The following is a 17,118-nucleotide window of genomic DNA, read 5'->3' as shown; positions in this document are numbered from 1 at the left end:
GCTATGACAATGTCTCTATCTGTGCGGTTGAGTCAGTTGCGGCAGGAAATGTTATAGACGAGGGACCTGTGATTTACAATTCCCTAATGTGTGCCGCTTGTGCACATATCGTCGGCCATCATTGCTGCCAGCAGGCAGTATAATCCCTCGTCTGCAGTCGATGAAAATGAAGCTCACACTTGTCCGAGTTCCTGGCCTGAGAGAGGTGAGAAGGATCGATGGCTTCGTCGATGTCGGTTGATCGCTTCACAGATTTTGAAAAGTCATGAGTATGGCCGGGCTCGCACTGCATTTGAACCTTCGTACAAGTGAATCATCAATGACTCTTAAGCAAGATACAATACAACGTTTGAGGTCCATGATGTGAGGTGCCAACTTGGGTAGCCATTCAAGTTGGTTCAAGCTGCCGGTGGCTGGAGTCTAATGAGGCAATTGAACGGGCACGCTTGCTGATGATCGATGACCTCCGAGTCTTGGATCAACATAATTCGACATGCCAAGTTCACCTTCTCCATTGATACGGAGCTGTTAGCCTTGTTCGAGTCAGGCTGGAGACCCACGACTGGTCAGTGGTCACATGGGCCTTTTCAGGATCCGATTAGGTGAGAGTAACAGCGCACGTTGAACTCATTTCCTCGGCAGGTTAACTGATTGAAAATAGGCAAAGTGCTCATCTCCGCCGCAGCGTGTGCTAATAATGGCACTGTGACTGATTGACATGGTGCAAACACGCGTTCCATGATCCTTACATTCCAATCGATTGGACATGTAGTATATCAGGATAAATCCTCTTCTGTGCATCACCTGCGCAGCTACCATGCTCATCCATTGATATTCCTGGACACCTGCACATGCAAGTCACCTTTATAAACATCCTCTTGTCGCCTCTCGTCATCCAACATTCCCTCCCACTCACACTGTCGAACGACGCGGCGTGGTCCCGCATCTATTCTATTCTAATACCCTCATTTTGCTAGATCCACCTTCCAACCGGTCCAACAGGTTGAACCATTCCAAGCATGGAAGCCACAACACAATCAGCATCAAGCACCTCTCCCTCCATGAACGCCTTCCAACTGGTATTCCACATCGATATCTTCCTTCTTGCACTTGCGGGGGTGTTCGCCCTGTTAGCGCTCCCTCGTGCTATTGCACGCTTCTCCCGCGCTGCAGAATGGCGCCATGGACATATCCTCCGTGCCATCCCTCTCGAGCGCCGAGTGCCAAAGCCCCACATGCGTTCCGTACAACCTCCCTCAGCTGGCCCCTCCGCGGCAGCCGACAACCTTACGTCGGAAGAATCTCACACTTTACATTCCGAAGCACATCTCATTCGACACCCAGCAGCAAAGGAAGAAGGCTGGTCACTCCCACCGCATGTTCGCGCATGGTCCTCGCGCTCCCCAACTTTCGCTAATATCTTGAGGTACAGACTGGACGCGGGCTTCTCTCTGGGTCAAGCACTGGTCCTGGTGATCTATTTTGCGGTTCTAGTCTACGCTGGATTCCTAGAGTCAAACCCATTTGCGGAGCCGTTGCGGACTGGATTCGTAGCGATGTCACAGATTCCTGTCGTCTTTCTGTTGGCAACAAAAAATAATATATTGGGTATGTTTCTTGGTCTCGGGTATGAGAAGGTCGGTGATTGCAATCCTTTGAGTTAACTCTTACGAACTCTCTACAGCTCAATTACATTCATAGGTTCGCGGGAACGCTCCTTGTGATCGCTTCCAACTTGCATTCGCTTGGTTACAGTGAGTTTGAGAAGGGCGTAATTGCTCAGTGCTGATGTCTCTGGTCGTTCTTATTCTAGTTTATCATTGGACGACAAACCACACATTTACTGAAAACATTCGCGTGCCAGCACGTTTATGGGGCGTTGTTGCGCTCATCGCTGTAGATCTACTATACCTATTTTCAATTCCATTCTTCAGACGACGGGCATACAATCTGTTCTACTACTCGCATGTCATATTCTTCATTCTCTTTCTTCCAAGTGTGAGCCCAAATTGTCTTCATGCCATGTTGCCAGCTTCTCACAATGACATATACAGCTTCACGCTCATCAATCTGGTGTCTGGCCATATGTCATTGCCGCTGGCGGTATTATCGGCCTCGACTACCTCATTCGACTTATGAAAACACGCATATTCAATGCACGCATACGTCCTATTCCAGATCTCATGTTCACACGTATCGAGGTTCCCCAGCTCAATGCTGGTTGGAGGGCAGGACAACACGTACGCCTCCGCGTGCTCTCCTCCGCCATGGGATGGTTCGGCTGGGCAGAGAGTCACCCATTTACCATTGCTACCGCTGCGAAGACACCTGAAGGCATGGTGTTGTTGTGTAAGAAGACTGGTGGGTGGACGGGGAGATTGTATGATATGGCAAAAGCTGCGGGGTATGGATCAGACGAAGGCACGTATGGGAGGACGGTGCAAGTTATGATCGAAGGACCATATGGTAAGTGAAGACAGGCGTTTTATTAATGGTTATTCATTAGTCGTGCAGGCGGGCCAGGTCATTGCGTGTTTGCGAGCTACTCCGCCGCGATATTTATGGTTGGCGGAAGTGGGATTACCTTTGCCCTCTCAGCTGTACAGGACATCATACAAGTAAGCCAGATTGAGCATTTTTAACTTCCTGTTTTCCGACCCCTGCTGCTAGAGAGACTCGGAAGGTGCGAGTCGAGTAAAAGTTATAGAAGTCATTTGGAGTGTTCAAGATTCTGGTCTGTATCGTTATCGTATCAACTGAACGATTCGTTTCTCATACCCACTAGCCTCCCTTACTCCATTTGTCCCTCAACTAGCGGCGCTTATCCAACAAAGCATCTACACGCCACTCAAAATATCTGTCCACTACACACGCGCATGCGAGAAACCCCCCGGGAAGGATTTCCTCCCACCAGGGCTTACGCTCACCGCAGGACGTCCAAAGATAGCCAAAGTCCTTGACGCAGTGATATCGCGTGCGGTATCTTACGGATCTAATGTCAAGGCCAGTATGGATATCACAGGTGTCGTGGTTGGCGTGTGCGGCCCAACAGGTTTGGGTGATGATGTCGCGCACGTAATTTCTCAAGTAGATGCTGGAAGACGCTGGGCCGTCGGCGGAATTGAAATGCATGAGGAGTAAGCGTTCGCTTAATCTCAGTGCGTTATTGTCTCATAATTTTCGAACAGGGTGTTTGGGTGGTAGGCTCTGCGGCTCTTCTGCGGCGTTACTGGAAGAATATTGGGGGTATAACATATTTAATCACCGACTGCCCAGCGCAGTGTATCTCAGCGAGACAAATTCATATCGAGCAACACCACACTCCGCCGATACTTGCAAGCAAGTGAATTTATTTCTTTTTATCTAATTTGAGCGAGACGGATCACGTACTTACATAGTTGATTGAGATCTTTGGTTTGGGGTGGGATGACCGATCACTAGTCACAAACCGGAGAATTAATTGCATCCGGTGCTGCGGAGCACTGATGGCAACTCTATTATACTCAGTTGTGTTCCGTGCCAAATCAGTTCACTTCGATGCTTGGATTGTAACTTTGGTCGTGTTTCTTTACGTCTGGACGGTAGCAACATAACATGATCGTTGTGCTCGTGCGGAGCGGCATTTAATAAACGCGATTGATGTTAGCAGAAACGTATATGTTATGTTGCACATCGACGCAGGAAGGCGGGTCGCAACTTAAGACCTAAATGAATGAATTTGATGACCGTACCGTAACGCGATTCATTGAGTAATGAAAGCACCAGGCCTACTGAGGCTTACGTGACACATGACTGGTTAATTTGATCAATGTATCTGATGGTCTAGGTAAAAGCATTATAATGCTGACTATTAGGCAGGAGCCGGAGGTGCATCAGGTAAGATCCTATATGAAGAAATGGATGAGCTTGCAGGTACAGCAGAGGAAGATAAAGCGCACTTACATGAAGAATGAAAACGCGAAAGCTGATGTGAAAGAAAGCACGATAGACATGAATAAGGATTAGAGCAGTTAGTAGTCAGTTCCCAAGTTTGTTTAACTACATCTGTGTGTTCACCATACTGAGCGTCCTTCCTCTGCCCTACCCAGCACCACTTCCAGACCCAAAGTATATTCCTCCCCATTTCACTCAAAGACCAACTCTTGGGTTGCTATTCCCTTGCCCTTCTCACATATGCCTTTCATCACGCTAGCTTTCCCACAAGCAGGCACTGGAGCATGAAGGTGCGCATAAGTGAGGTAAGACTCGGGTACTACAATGGTTGGCGCCACAATAATGGGGGTGGCTGGTGGTGGCAGTGCAGCGTAAGCCTGTGACAGATCCTGGCAATCCTCATCATTTGACCTCAAAGAGAGAGATGGACTATGCGGGCGGGGTGGTAGACACATGGGCAAGGATGTTGATACTAGACAGCGTTAGTCCCCAGTCAGATAGAACGGACTGATATTGGCAAATACCTAGACAGTGTTAGTCTAGGAATGACAAGTAAGTTATGTATGTATGGTGTGATAACGAAGAGCGGCTTACCCTCAGTCAGATAGAATGGACTGAGGGAAGGAGGGAATGAGGCATGAGATATATATATACATAGTCCGTGTTGGTATTCCAACTATCAACTCCGCCAAGCGTGATTTGTATCGTATAAGGCATACTGGCATCAATACTCCTCCTCGATTGCATTATTGGAGGCCAAGGCATGATCTAAGGTGCTTGAAATCTTTTCGTGGTAAGGGTTTGGTAAATATGTCGGTGGTGTTTTCCTTTGATTTCACATAGTGCAGTTTGAGACGACCTTGTTCAATGTGCTGTTGAATGGAGTGATGCTTGATATCGATTTGTTTGACGCGCGCATGGAATGATGAGTCTTCGGTTAGAATGATACTGCCATTATTGTCGCAAAGTAAGTGAGTAGCAGAAAGCTGTGGGAAATTGAGTTCTTTGAGCAGGGTACGCAACCACTTGAGTTTGGATGCTGCTTCGGAGGTGGCGACATATTCAGCTTCGCAGGTGGAGAGAGAAACAGTCTTCTGCTGACATGCACTCCAGGTGATCATACCACTGCCTAGGGTGCAGCAGTAACCGCTGACTGATCGGCGTGTATCAACACAATTCGCCAGATCACTGTCAGTGTAGCCAAGTAAGCGTGCAGTGTGCTCCCCTCCAAGAACAAGCGCAGTATCCCGTGAACCTTTCAAATAGTGTACAACATGCTTCACAGCTTCCCAATGGACACGACCATAGCAGTCCAAAATTTGCATAGTTGCTGAACTGCGTATGCGATATCCGGACGAGTGCCGATCACCAAGTACATTAATGAGCCAACGAGGGAGCAATAAGGGGTGTGGGCCATTAGCTCACGTTCTGCATCAGAGGAAGGTGCGTGATATTTGCGCGACAATTGGAGACCAGGTTCCATGGGTGTAGAGACAGGTACGGCATCTTTCAGACCAAATTGTTTGACAATTCGATTGATAAGGGCACCCTGAGAGAGACTGACTGTGCGAGCAGCGCGGTCACGTTCAATAGTGATTCCCAGACAGAATTGGGCAGCGCCAAGATCAGAGACAGTCCACTTAGTATGGAGCTGTTCCTTAAAGCCAGAGATCACTGCCTTGGAACTCCCGATAGTGAAAAAATCGTCAACATGAATTGCAACGGGTAGGATGCCAGCATCGGTGCGATGGTAATAGATGCAGTGTTCGCACTTAAGTTGGGTGAATCCCCAGGAGAGCATTGCCTGATTCATAGTGTGATTCCATACCAGTCCGCCCTGCTTCATACCATAAAGGCCCCATTGAAGTTCCCAGACGTGGTCTTCAAAACCGGGCTCTATGAAACCTTCAGGTTGTTCCATATAGCATACTTCGTCTGGATCAAGGAGACCATAGAGGAAAGCCATTTTAATATTGAGTTGATCGATTTCCCAATCAAGTGCGGCGCCCAAGTGTGCGAGGACTCGGAAAGATTCTAGCCGGGCGGTGGGAGCAGATGCTTTCATATAGTCTTGACCCCAAACGGCAGAATACCCACGACAGACATATCTAGCTTTAAAGCGGGCAGGCGCACCATGTTGATCACGTTTTAGTTTAAAGACTGGGTGTCCCTTCATAATCTTTCGTCCATGAGGCATGGAGAGCCGGGGCATGAGCTTGTACACACCAAGTTTGCGAAGTGAGGAGAACTCCTCCTGCAGGGCTGAAGTCCAGGCAGCAGCATCGGCAGATGCCATGGCTTCGGAATAGGTCGATGGATCATTGGGGTGCTCGTTGTCGAGATGATCTGGCATGGCTGAAAAAAGTTCAGCAAGGTGGGCGAGTTCTCCCTCTGACACCATTGCGGCTAGGACATCTTCATCGGGCAGGCAAGAGGGCATTGGCTTGAGTGCATGCAGACGATCAGCTACAGCCATGGAGGCAAGGATCGCACGCTGAGTTGCGGAGGTATATGGTAGGTCATTGGCAGCCTGTAGATGCTCGGATGGAGCAGGTACCCAGGAAGACCGACGAGGTAAGATGGGAGGGGGGTCACCAGTGTCAGTTGTGTCAGTAACAGTTGTCCGTTGGGACAAAACTGCACCAGGCACGGGAGAGCTCTCACTAAGTGTCGGGTTACTAGCAGTGGATGGGCCAGGCGCATCAACTGGGACACTGCCGGTGGGTGGAACAACGTTAGTGTCAACAAGTGTGCCCAGAGTAACCCCCGGATGCAAGGGAATGTCACTAGCTTGGTGAGATTCGATGAAGGAAACATGGTAAGAAACAAACACTTTATGGGTTGCCTGGTGATAGCAGCGATAAGCTTTGGAGTCGAGGGAGTAGCCGATAAGGACACATTCAACTGAATGATCAAAATTTTTAGGATTGTGTCGATTTTGAATGAGGACGAAGGCGCGACAGCCAATTTCTCAGAGATGCGAAAGGTCCGGCTTACGAGCAAACCAGCGTTCAAACGGGGTGTGTCCTGACTGTGAGGCTACAGGTGTACAATTAGACAAGTAACAAGCAGTGAGAACAAACTCGTCCCAGTGATTGGGGGGCAAATCACACGCAGAACGCATAGCACAGGCCTTGCCCATAAAAGTACGATGTAGGCGTTCAACATGGCCATTCTGGGCAGACATGTATGGCGCGGTAAATTGATGTTGCATGCCGCAGTGTCTTAATAACCGAGGGTCTTATATAAAGTCATGTAAATGTAATGACACCACAATTACACTTTGGATAAGACTGCTTGCCAGTCCTCGATTAACACGGTCTACAACTTTTCCTATTTCGTGGTAGATAACGTGTGAGTTCTTGGGAGGCTCGCTAAACTAATCTTTTTATAAAGATCAACCTAGCCGGAGCTTTACTTTTCTTTATTGAAACTCAAATCTCTTGTCTAGGAACAAGCTTCTAGACACGTAATTCAGTTTCTGGGACGTATTTGCCTAGGAAATCTCCTTCTAGGCTCTGGACTTGGATACTGGAACTAGTGAGACGTGGTCTCAAATATACAAAATATGACCAAGATCGCTTGGTCTATGGACACCTGACTGTGAGACAATGGTCTCAAATATACGATATATGTTCAAGATCGCTTGAACAAAGGGGACTATAACTTGACCAAGATCGCTTGGTCTATGGGACAACTAGTGAGACGTGGTCTCAACAATATGATAGATGACTAAGATCGCTTAGTCAAAGGGCACAGAGCAATGAGACAAAGGGGTCTCAAAGACAATATATGTGACCAAGAACACTTGGTCTATAGCACTAAATAAGTTTCTAAGGTAAGAAACTTATGATCTCAAGGAAATTCTTTTCCCTGCACTTGTCTCACTTCAAAGGGACTAACTTTGCAAGTGAAATATCTGATAGGCAGATTGCTACAAATGGGAGATCATATTTTTTTTTGGGGAGAATGGGCTCTCCTTATATACATTTTGTGTGGGAAAGTAACCTAGGTTCACAAACAATAAAAAATAAGGAGGACCAATCAAAATATTGGGTCAAACCCAATAAAAGAATAAAATACAAGTGAAAGATGGAGCTATGACATCATTGTGGAGCAGAACATTCTGGAATGTGGAGTAATGACATCATAATGACATCAAGAGTGACATCATTGTGGAGCAAAAAATTCCAGAACCTTCCATGAGTGAGTCAGAGTGAGTCATTGTGGAGCAGAATATTCTAGAAGGAAATGACATCATGGATGATGTCATTGTGGAGTAGAATAATCTAGAGCTTGATGACATAATATCTTTCAACAGAATACCTGCAGGAGTATCTGTGGAGTCTTATGACATCATAATGACATCATACCCTATGGGTACAATTTTATGAAGTGTCAGGTGAGTCAAAGCATCCTAATGAAAAAGTAAAGTAAAGAAACACTAGAGAAAAGTAGGTAGCAAAAATAAGACAGTTGGCAGGAATTGAAACATGGTCTTTTTGGATAGGTTTTTTATAGGCTTTGTACTTTTCTCTATGGTTTTCTCTAGCCAAAGTGAATAAGTCAAAGGCAAGGCTATACCTTAACCTTCATTTCCCTTCTCACATCAACTAGGTCTAAATGTGATTCCCATCTCACATTAGACTTTTTCCATCAAAACATATTCAGATCATGAAACTTGGGGAAAACTGGAAATATGGACCATGGTTTGAAACCAAGGTATGGGTTGACTAGTCTGAGGACTAAGCTAACAGACTTTATCTTTTGAGGGTCACCTAGTATTCATGTCCATGCATGATTCCCACATCATGCAGGACAGCGGGTAAGGAGCCAGTCATGCATAGACGCAGATTTGAGCTTGCCGTTATCGGATCGATAAAGCCCAACCTTAAGACCAGTTTCAAGTTTGCGAGCGCACTCCCAGGCAAGGAGAGCAGGAAATGTGTCACTCTTAGCAGCAAGGGGAATGGCCCAGGAGTAGGAGGAAAAGTCATCAATAATGTCCATAATGTACCTATTCCCTGCAGCGGACATTGTATCTGGGTGATCCATCAAGTCAACATGCACAATACCAAGCTTTCTGCTAGCGCGATCCCCCACTCAAACTTTTGGAACATTAGACTTGGTCTGTTTGCCAAGAACACATGCGTCACAAATGGGTGGCTGGGCAGAAAGATCAATGGGCATACTGGTTGCATTGCCTGAACGCGCGAGGTCATATACTGCACGGTAGTGCGCATGACCTAGGCGACGGTGCCAGGATTGCAAGGTAGGCTGGCGTTGAGCGAGGTAGGCATGGTCTGCAGACAACTGACCGCCGGACAGCGCATACAGATGGTGCGAAGTAAGATTGCCCGTAAGCATGCGAGTGCCACTGCGGGCCTGAATCCAGCAGGATGAAGCATCAAATGATGCAATGCACCTGTGGGCAGCACAAATGGCAGACATGGAGACAAGACGTACAGTCGCAGCAGGGATGAAAAGGACATGGTCGAGTGTGAGATGAATTCCCTTCGCGATGATGAGGCAGATAGAGCCGATACCGACAGCTTGGATGGAGGAGCCACCAACTCCACTGACTGATCTGGGAGGTACAGGTCATAGGGAGTAGAAATTGGACTCAACATTACTGATATGCACAGAGGCACCACTGTCGAGGAAGAAAGGAACAATGGATGGGTCAACAATGGTGTGTAGACGCTGGTTGGGAGCCTTATAAGTGATGCTGGCGAAGTCGACACTCTGCGAGTTGATGCGCCAATCCACGCTGGTTTGAAAGTCACCAATGGTAGCGAATAGTGCATTGTACTCCTCATCATCAGAGCTGGAGAGCTCATTAATATACGCGGATGGGGTGGGATCAAACACAAGGCCCGCAAATTCCTGTGAAGTAGAAGGTGCGGAGGATGGTGCAGCAGAGGACATGGCCATGTAGATGGCTTCACCAGTCTCCCCGTCAAGCAGGTACGCGCTGTCCTGCATGATGTGGGAATCATGCATGGACATGAATACTAGGTGACCCTCAAAAGATAAAGTCTGTTAGCTTAGTCCTCAGACTAGTCAACCCATACCTTGGTTTCAAACCATGGTCCATATTTCCAGTTTTCCCCAAGTTTCATGATCTGAATATGTTTTGATGGAAAAAGTCTAATGTGAGATGGGAATCACATTTAGACCTAGTTGATGTGAGAAGGGAAATGAAGGTTAAGGTATAGCCTTGCCTTTGACTTATTCACTTTGGCTAGAGAAAACCATAGAGAAAAGTACAAAGCCTATAAAAAACCTATCCAAAAAGACCATGTTTCAATTCCTGCCAACTGTCTTATTTTTGCTACCTACTTTTCTCTAGTGTTTCTTTACTTTACTTTTTCATTAGGATGCTTTGACTCACCTGACACTTCATAAAATTGTACCCATAGGGTATGATGTCATTATGATGTCATAAGACTCCACAGATACTCCTGCAGGTATTCTGTTGAAAGATATTATGTCATCAAGCTCTAGATTATTCTACTCCACAATGACATCATCCATGATGTCATTTCCTTCTAGAATATTCTGCTCCACAATGACTCACTCTGACTCACTCATGGAAGGTTCTGGAATTTTTTGCTCCACAATGATGTCACTCTTGATGTCATTATGATGTCATTACTCCACATTCCAGAATGTTCTGCTCCACAATGATGTCATAGCTCCATCTTTCACTTGTATTTTATTCTTTTATTGGGTTTGACCCAATATTTTGATTGGTCCTCCTTATTTTTTATTGTTTGTGAACCTAGGTTACTTTCCCACACAAAATGTATATAAGGAGAGCCCATTCTCCCCAAAAAAAAATATGATCTCCCATTTGTAGCAATCTGCCTATCAGATATTTCACTTGCAAAGTTAGTCCCTTTGAAGTGAGACAAGTGCAGGGAAAAGAATTTCCTTGAGATCATAAGTTTCTTACCTTAGAAACTTATTTAGTGCTATAGACCAAGTGTTCTTGGTCACATATATTGTCTTTGAGACCCCTTTGTCTCATTGCTCTGTGCCCTTTGACTAAGCGATCTTAGTCATCTATCATATTGTTGAGACCACGTCTCACTAGTTGTCCCATAGACCAAGCGATCTTGGTCAAGTTATAGTCCCCTTTGTTCAAGCGATCTTGAACATATATCGTATATTTGAGACCATTGTCTCACAGTCAGGTGTCCATAGACCAAGCGATCTTGGTCATATTTTGTATATTTGAGACCACGTCTCACTAGTTCCAGTATCCAAGTCCAGAGCCTAGAAGGAGATTTCCTAGGCAAATACGTCCCAGAAACTGAATTACGTGTCTAGAAGCTTGTTCCTAGACAAGAGATTTGAGTTTCAATAAAGAAAAGTAAAGCTCCGGCTAGGTTGATCTTTATAAAAAGATTAGTTTAGCGAGCCTCCCAAGAACTCACACGTTATCTACCATGAAATAGGAAAAGTTGTAGACCGTGTTAATCGAGGACTGGCAAGCAGTCTTATCCAAAGTGTAATTGTGGTGTCATTACATTTACATGACTTTATATAAGACCCTCGGTTATTAAGACACCGCATCCCCCTTGGTTGTAGCGCAGACCGCCAGGCTTACCAGTGGCTGCAGCCTTGGGAACAGGCTTAGTGGTAAAAGAACCTCCCTTGGCAGCCGCAGTGTCACGGGCAGCACATTTTCGCGCTAGCACTTCATCGTGTTTGCCTTCCATGGCCCCACCTTTGCTGAAGCAATCTTTGGCGAGATGACCCCAGCTACTGCAAGTAGTGCAGCACGAGGAGTGACCGGCAACGTGGCATTCCGAACAGATCTTCCCCAGATGCGCATTGCGGCCGTTGGAGCCCTTGGTGGTGGAAGTGGCCATAGCCAAGTCCACAGATCCCTTCATCTTCTCCGTGTCGAGGAGCTGCTGCTCGACATCGAGACGGGAGAGAATATTGGAAGGTCCATAGACAGAGGTGGAAGTACTGGTGGAAAGTGAGTCCGTGATGTGGTTCCGGACGTGAGGCAAATTGTTGGTCATCGCGTTCAACATCATAATGGTGAGAAAATCGTCTTCCTTTGGTATCCCTATAGCATATATGCACCTGACGAGGTCGCCAATCTGAGTACTGGTGGTGGAAAGCCATCCGGAACGACAATAACGAACTGCCAGGGCTTGTTGGATAAGGAGGATTTGAGCAATTGGTCTGACTTTCTCATGGCGCGATTTGAGCGCAGTCCATGCTAGGAACGTGTTAGTGAAAGGACGGAGAAACTCTTGCTCTTCAGAGCTGGAACGAGTACGAAGCGCAGCGATAACACAGAGGTTATTGAGGTCCCAGGTGGCCGCACCTGAAAAATCAGTGACGGGATCTGGACGGGAGATGATGCCTAGAAGGTACCCTCCGCCATGCTTGAGGAGTAGGTAGTTCTGTAGTTTGTCAGACCAAACCTCCCAATTGTTCTGACTGCGATCGAGAATCTCGATCTTCTCAAGATCTGTCTGACTAAGGGTGATGGCGGTAATCAAAGAAGGCATAGCCATAGTATTAGGTGTTGCAGTTAGGGAACTCTTGGATTGAGTATGGGGTTGCGGCTTATTGGCTCTCAACATTACCAGTGGTGATGGTTCGAGAACAAGGGGGGAGAGAGACATGAGGTGCCAAAATGGGGTAGGGGAAGGACGTGCGCATATATGTGTCTGTGCGCGTGTATGCATCTGTGCGTGTGCGTGCGTCTTAGTTAGGAGTGCTTGTTAGTCCTCAGTCAGATAGAATGGACTGATATTGGCAAATACCTAGACAGTGTTAGTCTAGGAATGACAAGTAAGTTATGTATGTATGGCGTGATAACGAAGAGCGGCTTACCCTCAGTCAGATAGAACGGACTGAGGGAAGGAGGGAATGAGGCATGAGATATATATATACATAGTCCGTGTTGGTATTCCAACTATCAACTCCGCCAAGCGTGATTCGTATCGTATAAGGCACACTGGCGTCAATAAAGGATGCAGCACGAACTCATGGAGTAATTGGCAGAGCTGTTACTAGTGGAGGTCGTGTAGGTGTGGTTTTTGTGGGCGATGTCAGGCACAACATTGAAAGAGGTTGGAGTAACAGTGCACAAGCATTGAGTGATCCATTGTCGGCCTCATCATCATCATCGGTGTTATCATTACCAATGGCAGCTTGATACGATGGGGGAGGCGTCCGTGGCCTAAACATAGGGAGTTCCTGCAAGGATTGAGAGCAAGGATACATGCTTGTAGTCCGTGTGTGCACATGGAATGGAGAACAGAAGAACAGATCATCAGTTGCATTGACATCTCCCTGGCTGACACCGAGTCTCCCATCCAGAGTGATAGCTGATGTAACTTCAGGTGAATTCAGCGATGTAGGGCTTTGAGGGAAGTCAATCTTGGAGGTTCTCCTTTTGGGAGACCCTCCCTCATCGTCCCCTCCCTCATGAACAGGAAGCAACTTAGTGGGACTCTCGAGGAACGAAATGCGCAGGGGACACTTTGAAGCTGCTGTTTCTCCACCACGTTTCAAATTGATATCCCTGTATTTGCTGTGACGACCAATGTCTTTCTTAGAAACATCATCCATGCCCCACACATACATGGCTAATGGTGACCGCCTGACAGGTCTGCCCAACACAAGGCCAGTTGGAAGAATCGGTCCATTCAGCTTTGTCACAGGTGGTGTGAGTCCAGGAGGTCAATAAGGAAAATGTGCAGCAGATGGGACGGAACCATCCCATACCCTCATACCTGGGCTAGAACCCTGGACAGCAACTGAAAATAAGGTGGGCGCAAAAGCCACAGTGACTTTGATGCCCACACTCCATGTACACCTGCATGCCCTAATTTCGAGTTGCCCCTCAGACTCAGGGTCCATCAATCCACACCCAAAAGAGTTTTGTGACCATAACAGGCCCCGATGCTCCTCATGTGCATGAGTACGCACAAAAGTTAGAGCACTTCAAATTCAAGAAAGTAAGGCAATGCGAGTAGAAATTGTTATGACTTGGATGGTATCTGTTGGCGATGCTCAAACAGAGCTTGTGTCGTCAACGGTCTGTGGACGTCCTTGGGCTAGCCCAAGGTTAGGGGTCGTACTTGGCGTGTCTTCGGCAAGTACGATTTAACGCCTATGTCCAAATCGGGTAGCTTATGTCACGCGGGTGCGAGACGATAAGCTATATCGGCCTAGGCTTACGACACCCGAAGGTTAATCGTAAGGATCGTCGTTAATTAGAAGGACAGAAGTCCGACTAGTTAACAGGGGCTTTGCTCGTCGACGAAGTCGATGAGTAAAGGTCGAGACTATAGGCTTATCCGCAAAGAGCAGATAAGAAGATAGAATATAGACTGCTGGCGAGGCAGAAGGATCACTCTGGTGAGAGTAGGAGGTCAAGAACCAAGTAGATTCAAGTTAAGGAATATAGTACATGGTAGCGAGTTTATATAGAGGACAGGGAACGTATTAGTGGATGATAACTCGTACTACCGGGAGAGGCAATCGGTAAAGGGTAAGACCATAATAGGAAGGCACGTTCGATCTAGGTAGAACGTGCTGGATAAGAAAGTGAGTCAAGGATCAGAATGAGAAGTAAAACGCGCAGGGGCACGATCATGCAACTGCAGATCTAAGTATAGGTCGCATGTGCGACTGCGCACCGAGTCAGAGAACAAGAAAGGGAACAGGGCAAAGGGGATGCGTCATGCATCGTGTCATAGGTTACCGTCCGGACGGTAAGGGCAAGGGGACTGTCCGCAGGATCAGTCAGGTGGTGAAACGGAGCATGGGTATGCTTCGTCAGCGAAAGGATCCGGCCAAATGTACTGGCTTTGCTGAAGCGACAGGTAGAGGGCGAAAGGGAATGCGAGGATGACGAGGATGACAAGGGTAAGGTCGGGGTAAGGGTATGATGTGAGGGCTGATACGAGGAGGATTAGGAAAAAGATAGTAGGGGCCCAAGCGTCTAGATGTTCTTGTAACAGAAATAAGTTCCTCTGCGTTCGAAATGGACATGCACTTTGGCAGATGTGATGGTGATGAGGGGAAATGTGAGGGTAACTTCTGTGAGTGCATTGCTGATCGGTAGTTCCATGGCGCCACGGTAGTACTAGGCTTGACACATACATGCAGCATAGTTGAGGGGCTTGAATGAAAAGGACGAGTTTTTGGACAGGAAGAAATAGTTTTTGAGATGGTCGTCAAAACAGAGTCAGAATGACTGCATTGCTGAAAGCATGCACCATTCTCAGACAATCCTGGTAACATAGCTGGGAGAGGCAGAGGCAGCATTTCATCGTCCTCGGGGGTATGCAAAGATGTCTGGCTTTCATCTGACTCATCTTCCTCAGTGGCATCCGATGGCATAGCAGCAAATGTCATATCAGCATAATAGTTGCAGCCCTCATGAGTAATTCCAAAATCCTCATCGAAATTGAGCTGTCCATCATCGAAGGTGAACTCTGTTCCTGGGCGCAGGGCGCCAAAATTGTCAAAAGCGACATGGTCATCATCATCCCACACATCACCAAAAGCATCAGGTCCAAAGCCAAAGCTCTCGCATAGGAGGCTGCCATTCTCCATGCTGAACTCAAAAGTGTACACATCCAGTTCATCATATGCACTTGAGTTACAGACATGACGAATTGCGCCAAATTCGTGTGCTAAATACTTTTCAGAAATACGTCATTCTAGAATGAAATCAATCAAACCTTGTTCGTGACGAGGATATACAACGCAGTCATCGTTTTCACTCTCAAGTTCATCAAGAAATGGTGAAGGTGCATGCCATTGTCCTTGAATCTCCTCAGAGCTACGCTCCCCAAAGTCAAGAGCAACTCTTCCCTCACTTTGTGCCCTACCATGTTTGTGAATGGCACCATGCCCAGGCTGCCAGGATTTCTCGAGTTCTCTCAGCTGGGCACAAGCTCTAGTAGCCATACCACAGAGCACCCATTCAATGTACCCTGCATAATGGTTCTGATTCAAAAGGGCTGAAACAACATGTCGTCTCCAGGCATCGATAAGCATAGCACATGCATGGCAACAGAGAATTGGCAGGTCTGTTGATGATAGGAAAGCAGGGTTACAGGAGATTGGAGATTGCGGGATGGGAGAAAATGATGTATCATGGGATGTGATAGGGGGAATTGGTGGGAGGGGAGGCAGAGATGGGCAGGGTGTGGTGGGTGATGGAGGAGGGGCTGGGGGCGGAGACAAGGAATGTGGCACCAATGAGCTGAATAGTAGACAAGAACAAGTCAGCCTAGAGAAAGCGTAAGGAACATGACAACACATACAAGATCAAAGAAAACAGCAGGGAGCACTGCTTCTTATGCCTGCTCAACTTCAGAGACTTCAGGGGAGCTATGGGTGTGCTAGGGATATCCTGCAAACTGGCAGGATTGCTGCAGATACTAGCGGAGGTGGCATACTCGAAGCTGTCTCGTCGAGACTCCTGTTCAGTGCATGCTTTAACATCGTCAACAACACTCTGAAGCATCTGCATGCATTGGGAGTTCATAGGCAGCTTTTCAATGCACCCATTAACGAAGCTTACGACAACCTCCTTGGTTGGTAGATCAAACATGACTTTGATTATCCGAGTGACGAGACCAACTGAATGGTCGAACACATGGATGCTCGGGGGAGAATCGAGATGCAACACTGAGGTCAGATGGTGCAACTGGTTTGACCACGCAGGGGGGGGTAGGTAAATTAGGAAAGTGAATCGGAAAGGAGACATTGTAGTGAACAGTGCCATGTGATACGGAGGGGACAAGACGAATGAGCATGGTGGCAATTAACTGGGTGAGATATTATAAAACTGGTGTGCTCTTCGTCGTAGTCCACATCCAAGTATGCAAAAGCGAAAACGGGAAGACTCGTTGGTTTTCTGCGCTGTACGTGAGTTTACGTTAAAACTAATTTGTGGCAGGCTACTATATCACGAACTCGGGTACGTACAGGAAGTTCGGGACCGTGTCCGCTTCTGGGCCAGCCCATGTTCATGGTAAACACAGGGAAACGAAATTCACTACAGAGGGCTACAGAACGCTCTGTAGCATTTTTAGTACAACCTAGCTCGCTGATGCATTCATACTGAGTGAGCCTGCAAGGTGATTCAAAAGGTCAATTGCATAATGGTAAACTTGATTGGAGTTCGTG

At 47.1% G+C, this 17,118-nt stretch overlaps 4 protein-coding genes across 4 annotated transcripts; 1 reads left to right on the top strand and 3 right to left on the bottom strand.

Annotated features, from left to right (window-relative positions):
• Nucleotides 1-1,019: 1,019 nt before the first annotated feature.
• On the top strand, nucleotides 1,020-3,204 carry EDB93DRAFT_1256022 (ferric reductase like transmembrane component-domain-containing protein; the record flags this gene model as incomplete). Its single annotated transcript, XM_041453883.1, has 8 exons — nucleotides 1,020-1,637; nucleotides 1,685-1,754; nucleotides 1,814-1,998; nucleotides 2,055-2,466; nucleotides 2,515-2,618; nucleotides 2,671-2,734; nucleotides 2,786-3,137; nucleotides 3,189-3,204. The coding sequence occupies 8 exons, from the start codon at nucleotides 1,020-1,022 to the stop codon at nucleotides 3,202-3,204; spliced, it is 1,821 nt and encodes a 606-aa protein (XP_041301947.1).
• An 8,648-nt stretch (nucleotides 3,205-11,852) lies between these two features.
• Nucleotides 11,853-12,323, bottom strand: EDB93DRAFT_1057271 (uncharacterized protein; the record flags this gene model as incomplete). The annotated part of the gene is made up of 1 exon (XM_041444770.1): nucleotides 11,853-12,323. A coding segment is annotated over one exon (471 nt), but the record flags the coding sequence as incomplete, so codon positions are not given.
• A 628-nt stretch (nucleotides 12,324-12,951) lies between these two features.
• On the bottom strand, nucleotides 12,952-13,554 carry EDB93DRAFT_1256017 (uncharacterized protein; the record flags this gene model as incomplete). Its single annotated transcript, XM_041453882.1, has 1 exon — nucleotides 12,952-13,554. One exon carries the CDS (start codon nucleotides 13,552-13,554, stop codon nucleotides 12,952-12,954), a length of 603 nt encoding a protein of 200 aa, XP_041301945.1.
• Nucleotides 13,555-15,634: 2,080 nt separating this feature from the next.
• On the bottom strand, nucleotides 15,635-17,118 carry EDB93DRAFT_1180957 (uncharacterized protein; the record flags this gene model as incomplete). The annotated part of the gene is made up of 3 exons (XM_041450650.1): nucleotides 16,918-17,118; nucleotides 16,251-16,851; nucleotides 15,635-16,189 (listed from the first exon to the last, which is right to left on the bottom strand). The coding sequence occupies exons 2-3, from the start codon at nucleotides 16,712-16,714 to the stop codon at nucleotides 15,637-15,639; spliced, it is 1,017 nt and encodes a 338-aa protein (XP_041301944.1). The 5' UTR covers nucleotides 16,715-16,851; nucleotides 16,918-17,118.

The sequence above is a fragment of the Suillus bovinus genome (assembly GCF_016758785.1).
Source record: "Suillus bovinus strain UH-Sbo-P2 chromosome Unknown EDB93scaffold_109, whole genome shotgun sequence".
Taxonomy (NCBI): Eukaryota; Fungi; Basidiomycota; class Agaricomycetes; order Boletales; family Suillaceae; genus Suillus; species Suillus bovinus.
Note: the sequence above shows the minus strand (reverse complement) of the source record. Positions and strands in the feature narration are given on the sequence as shown.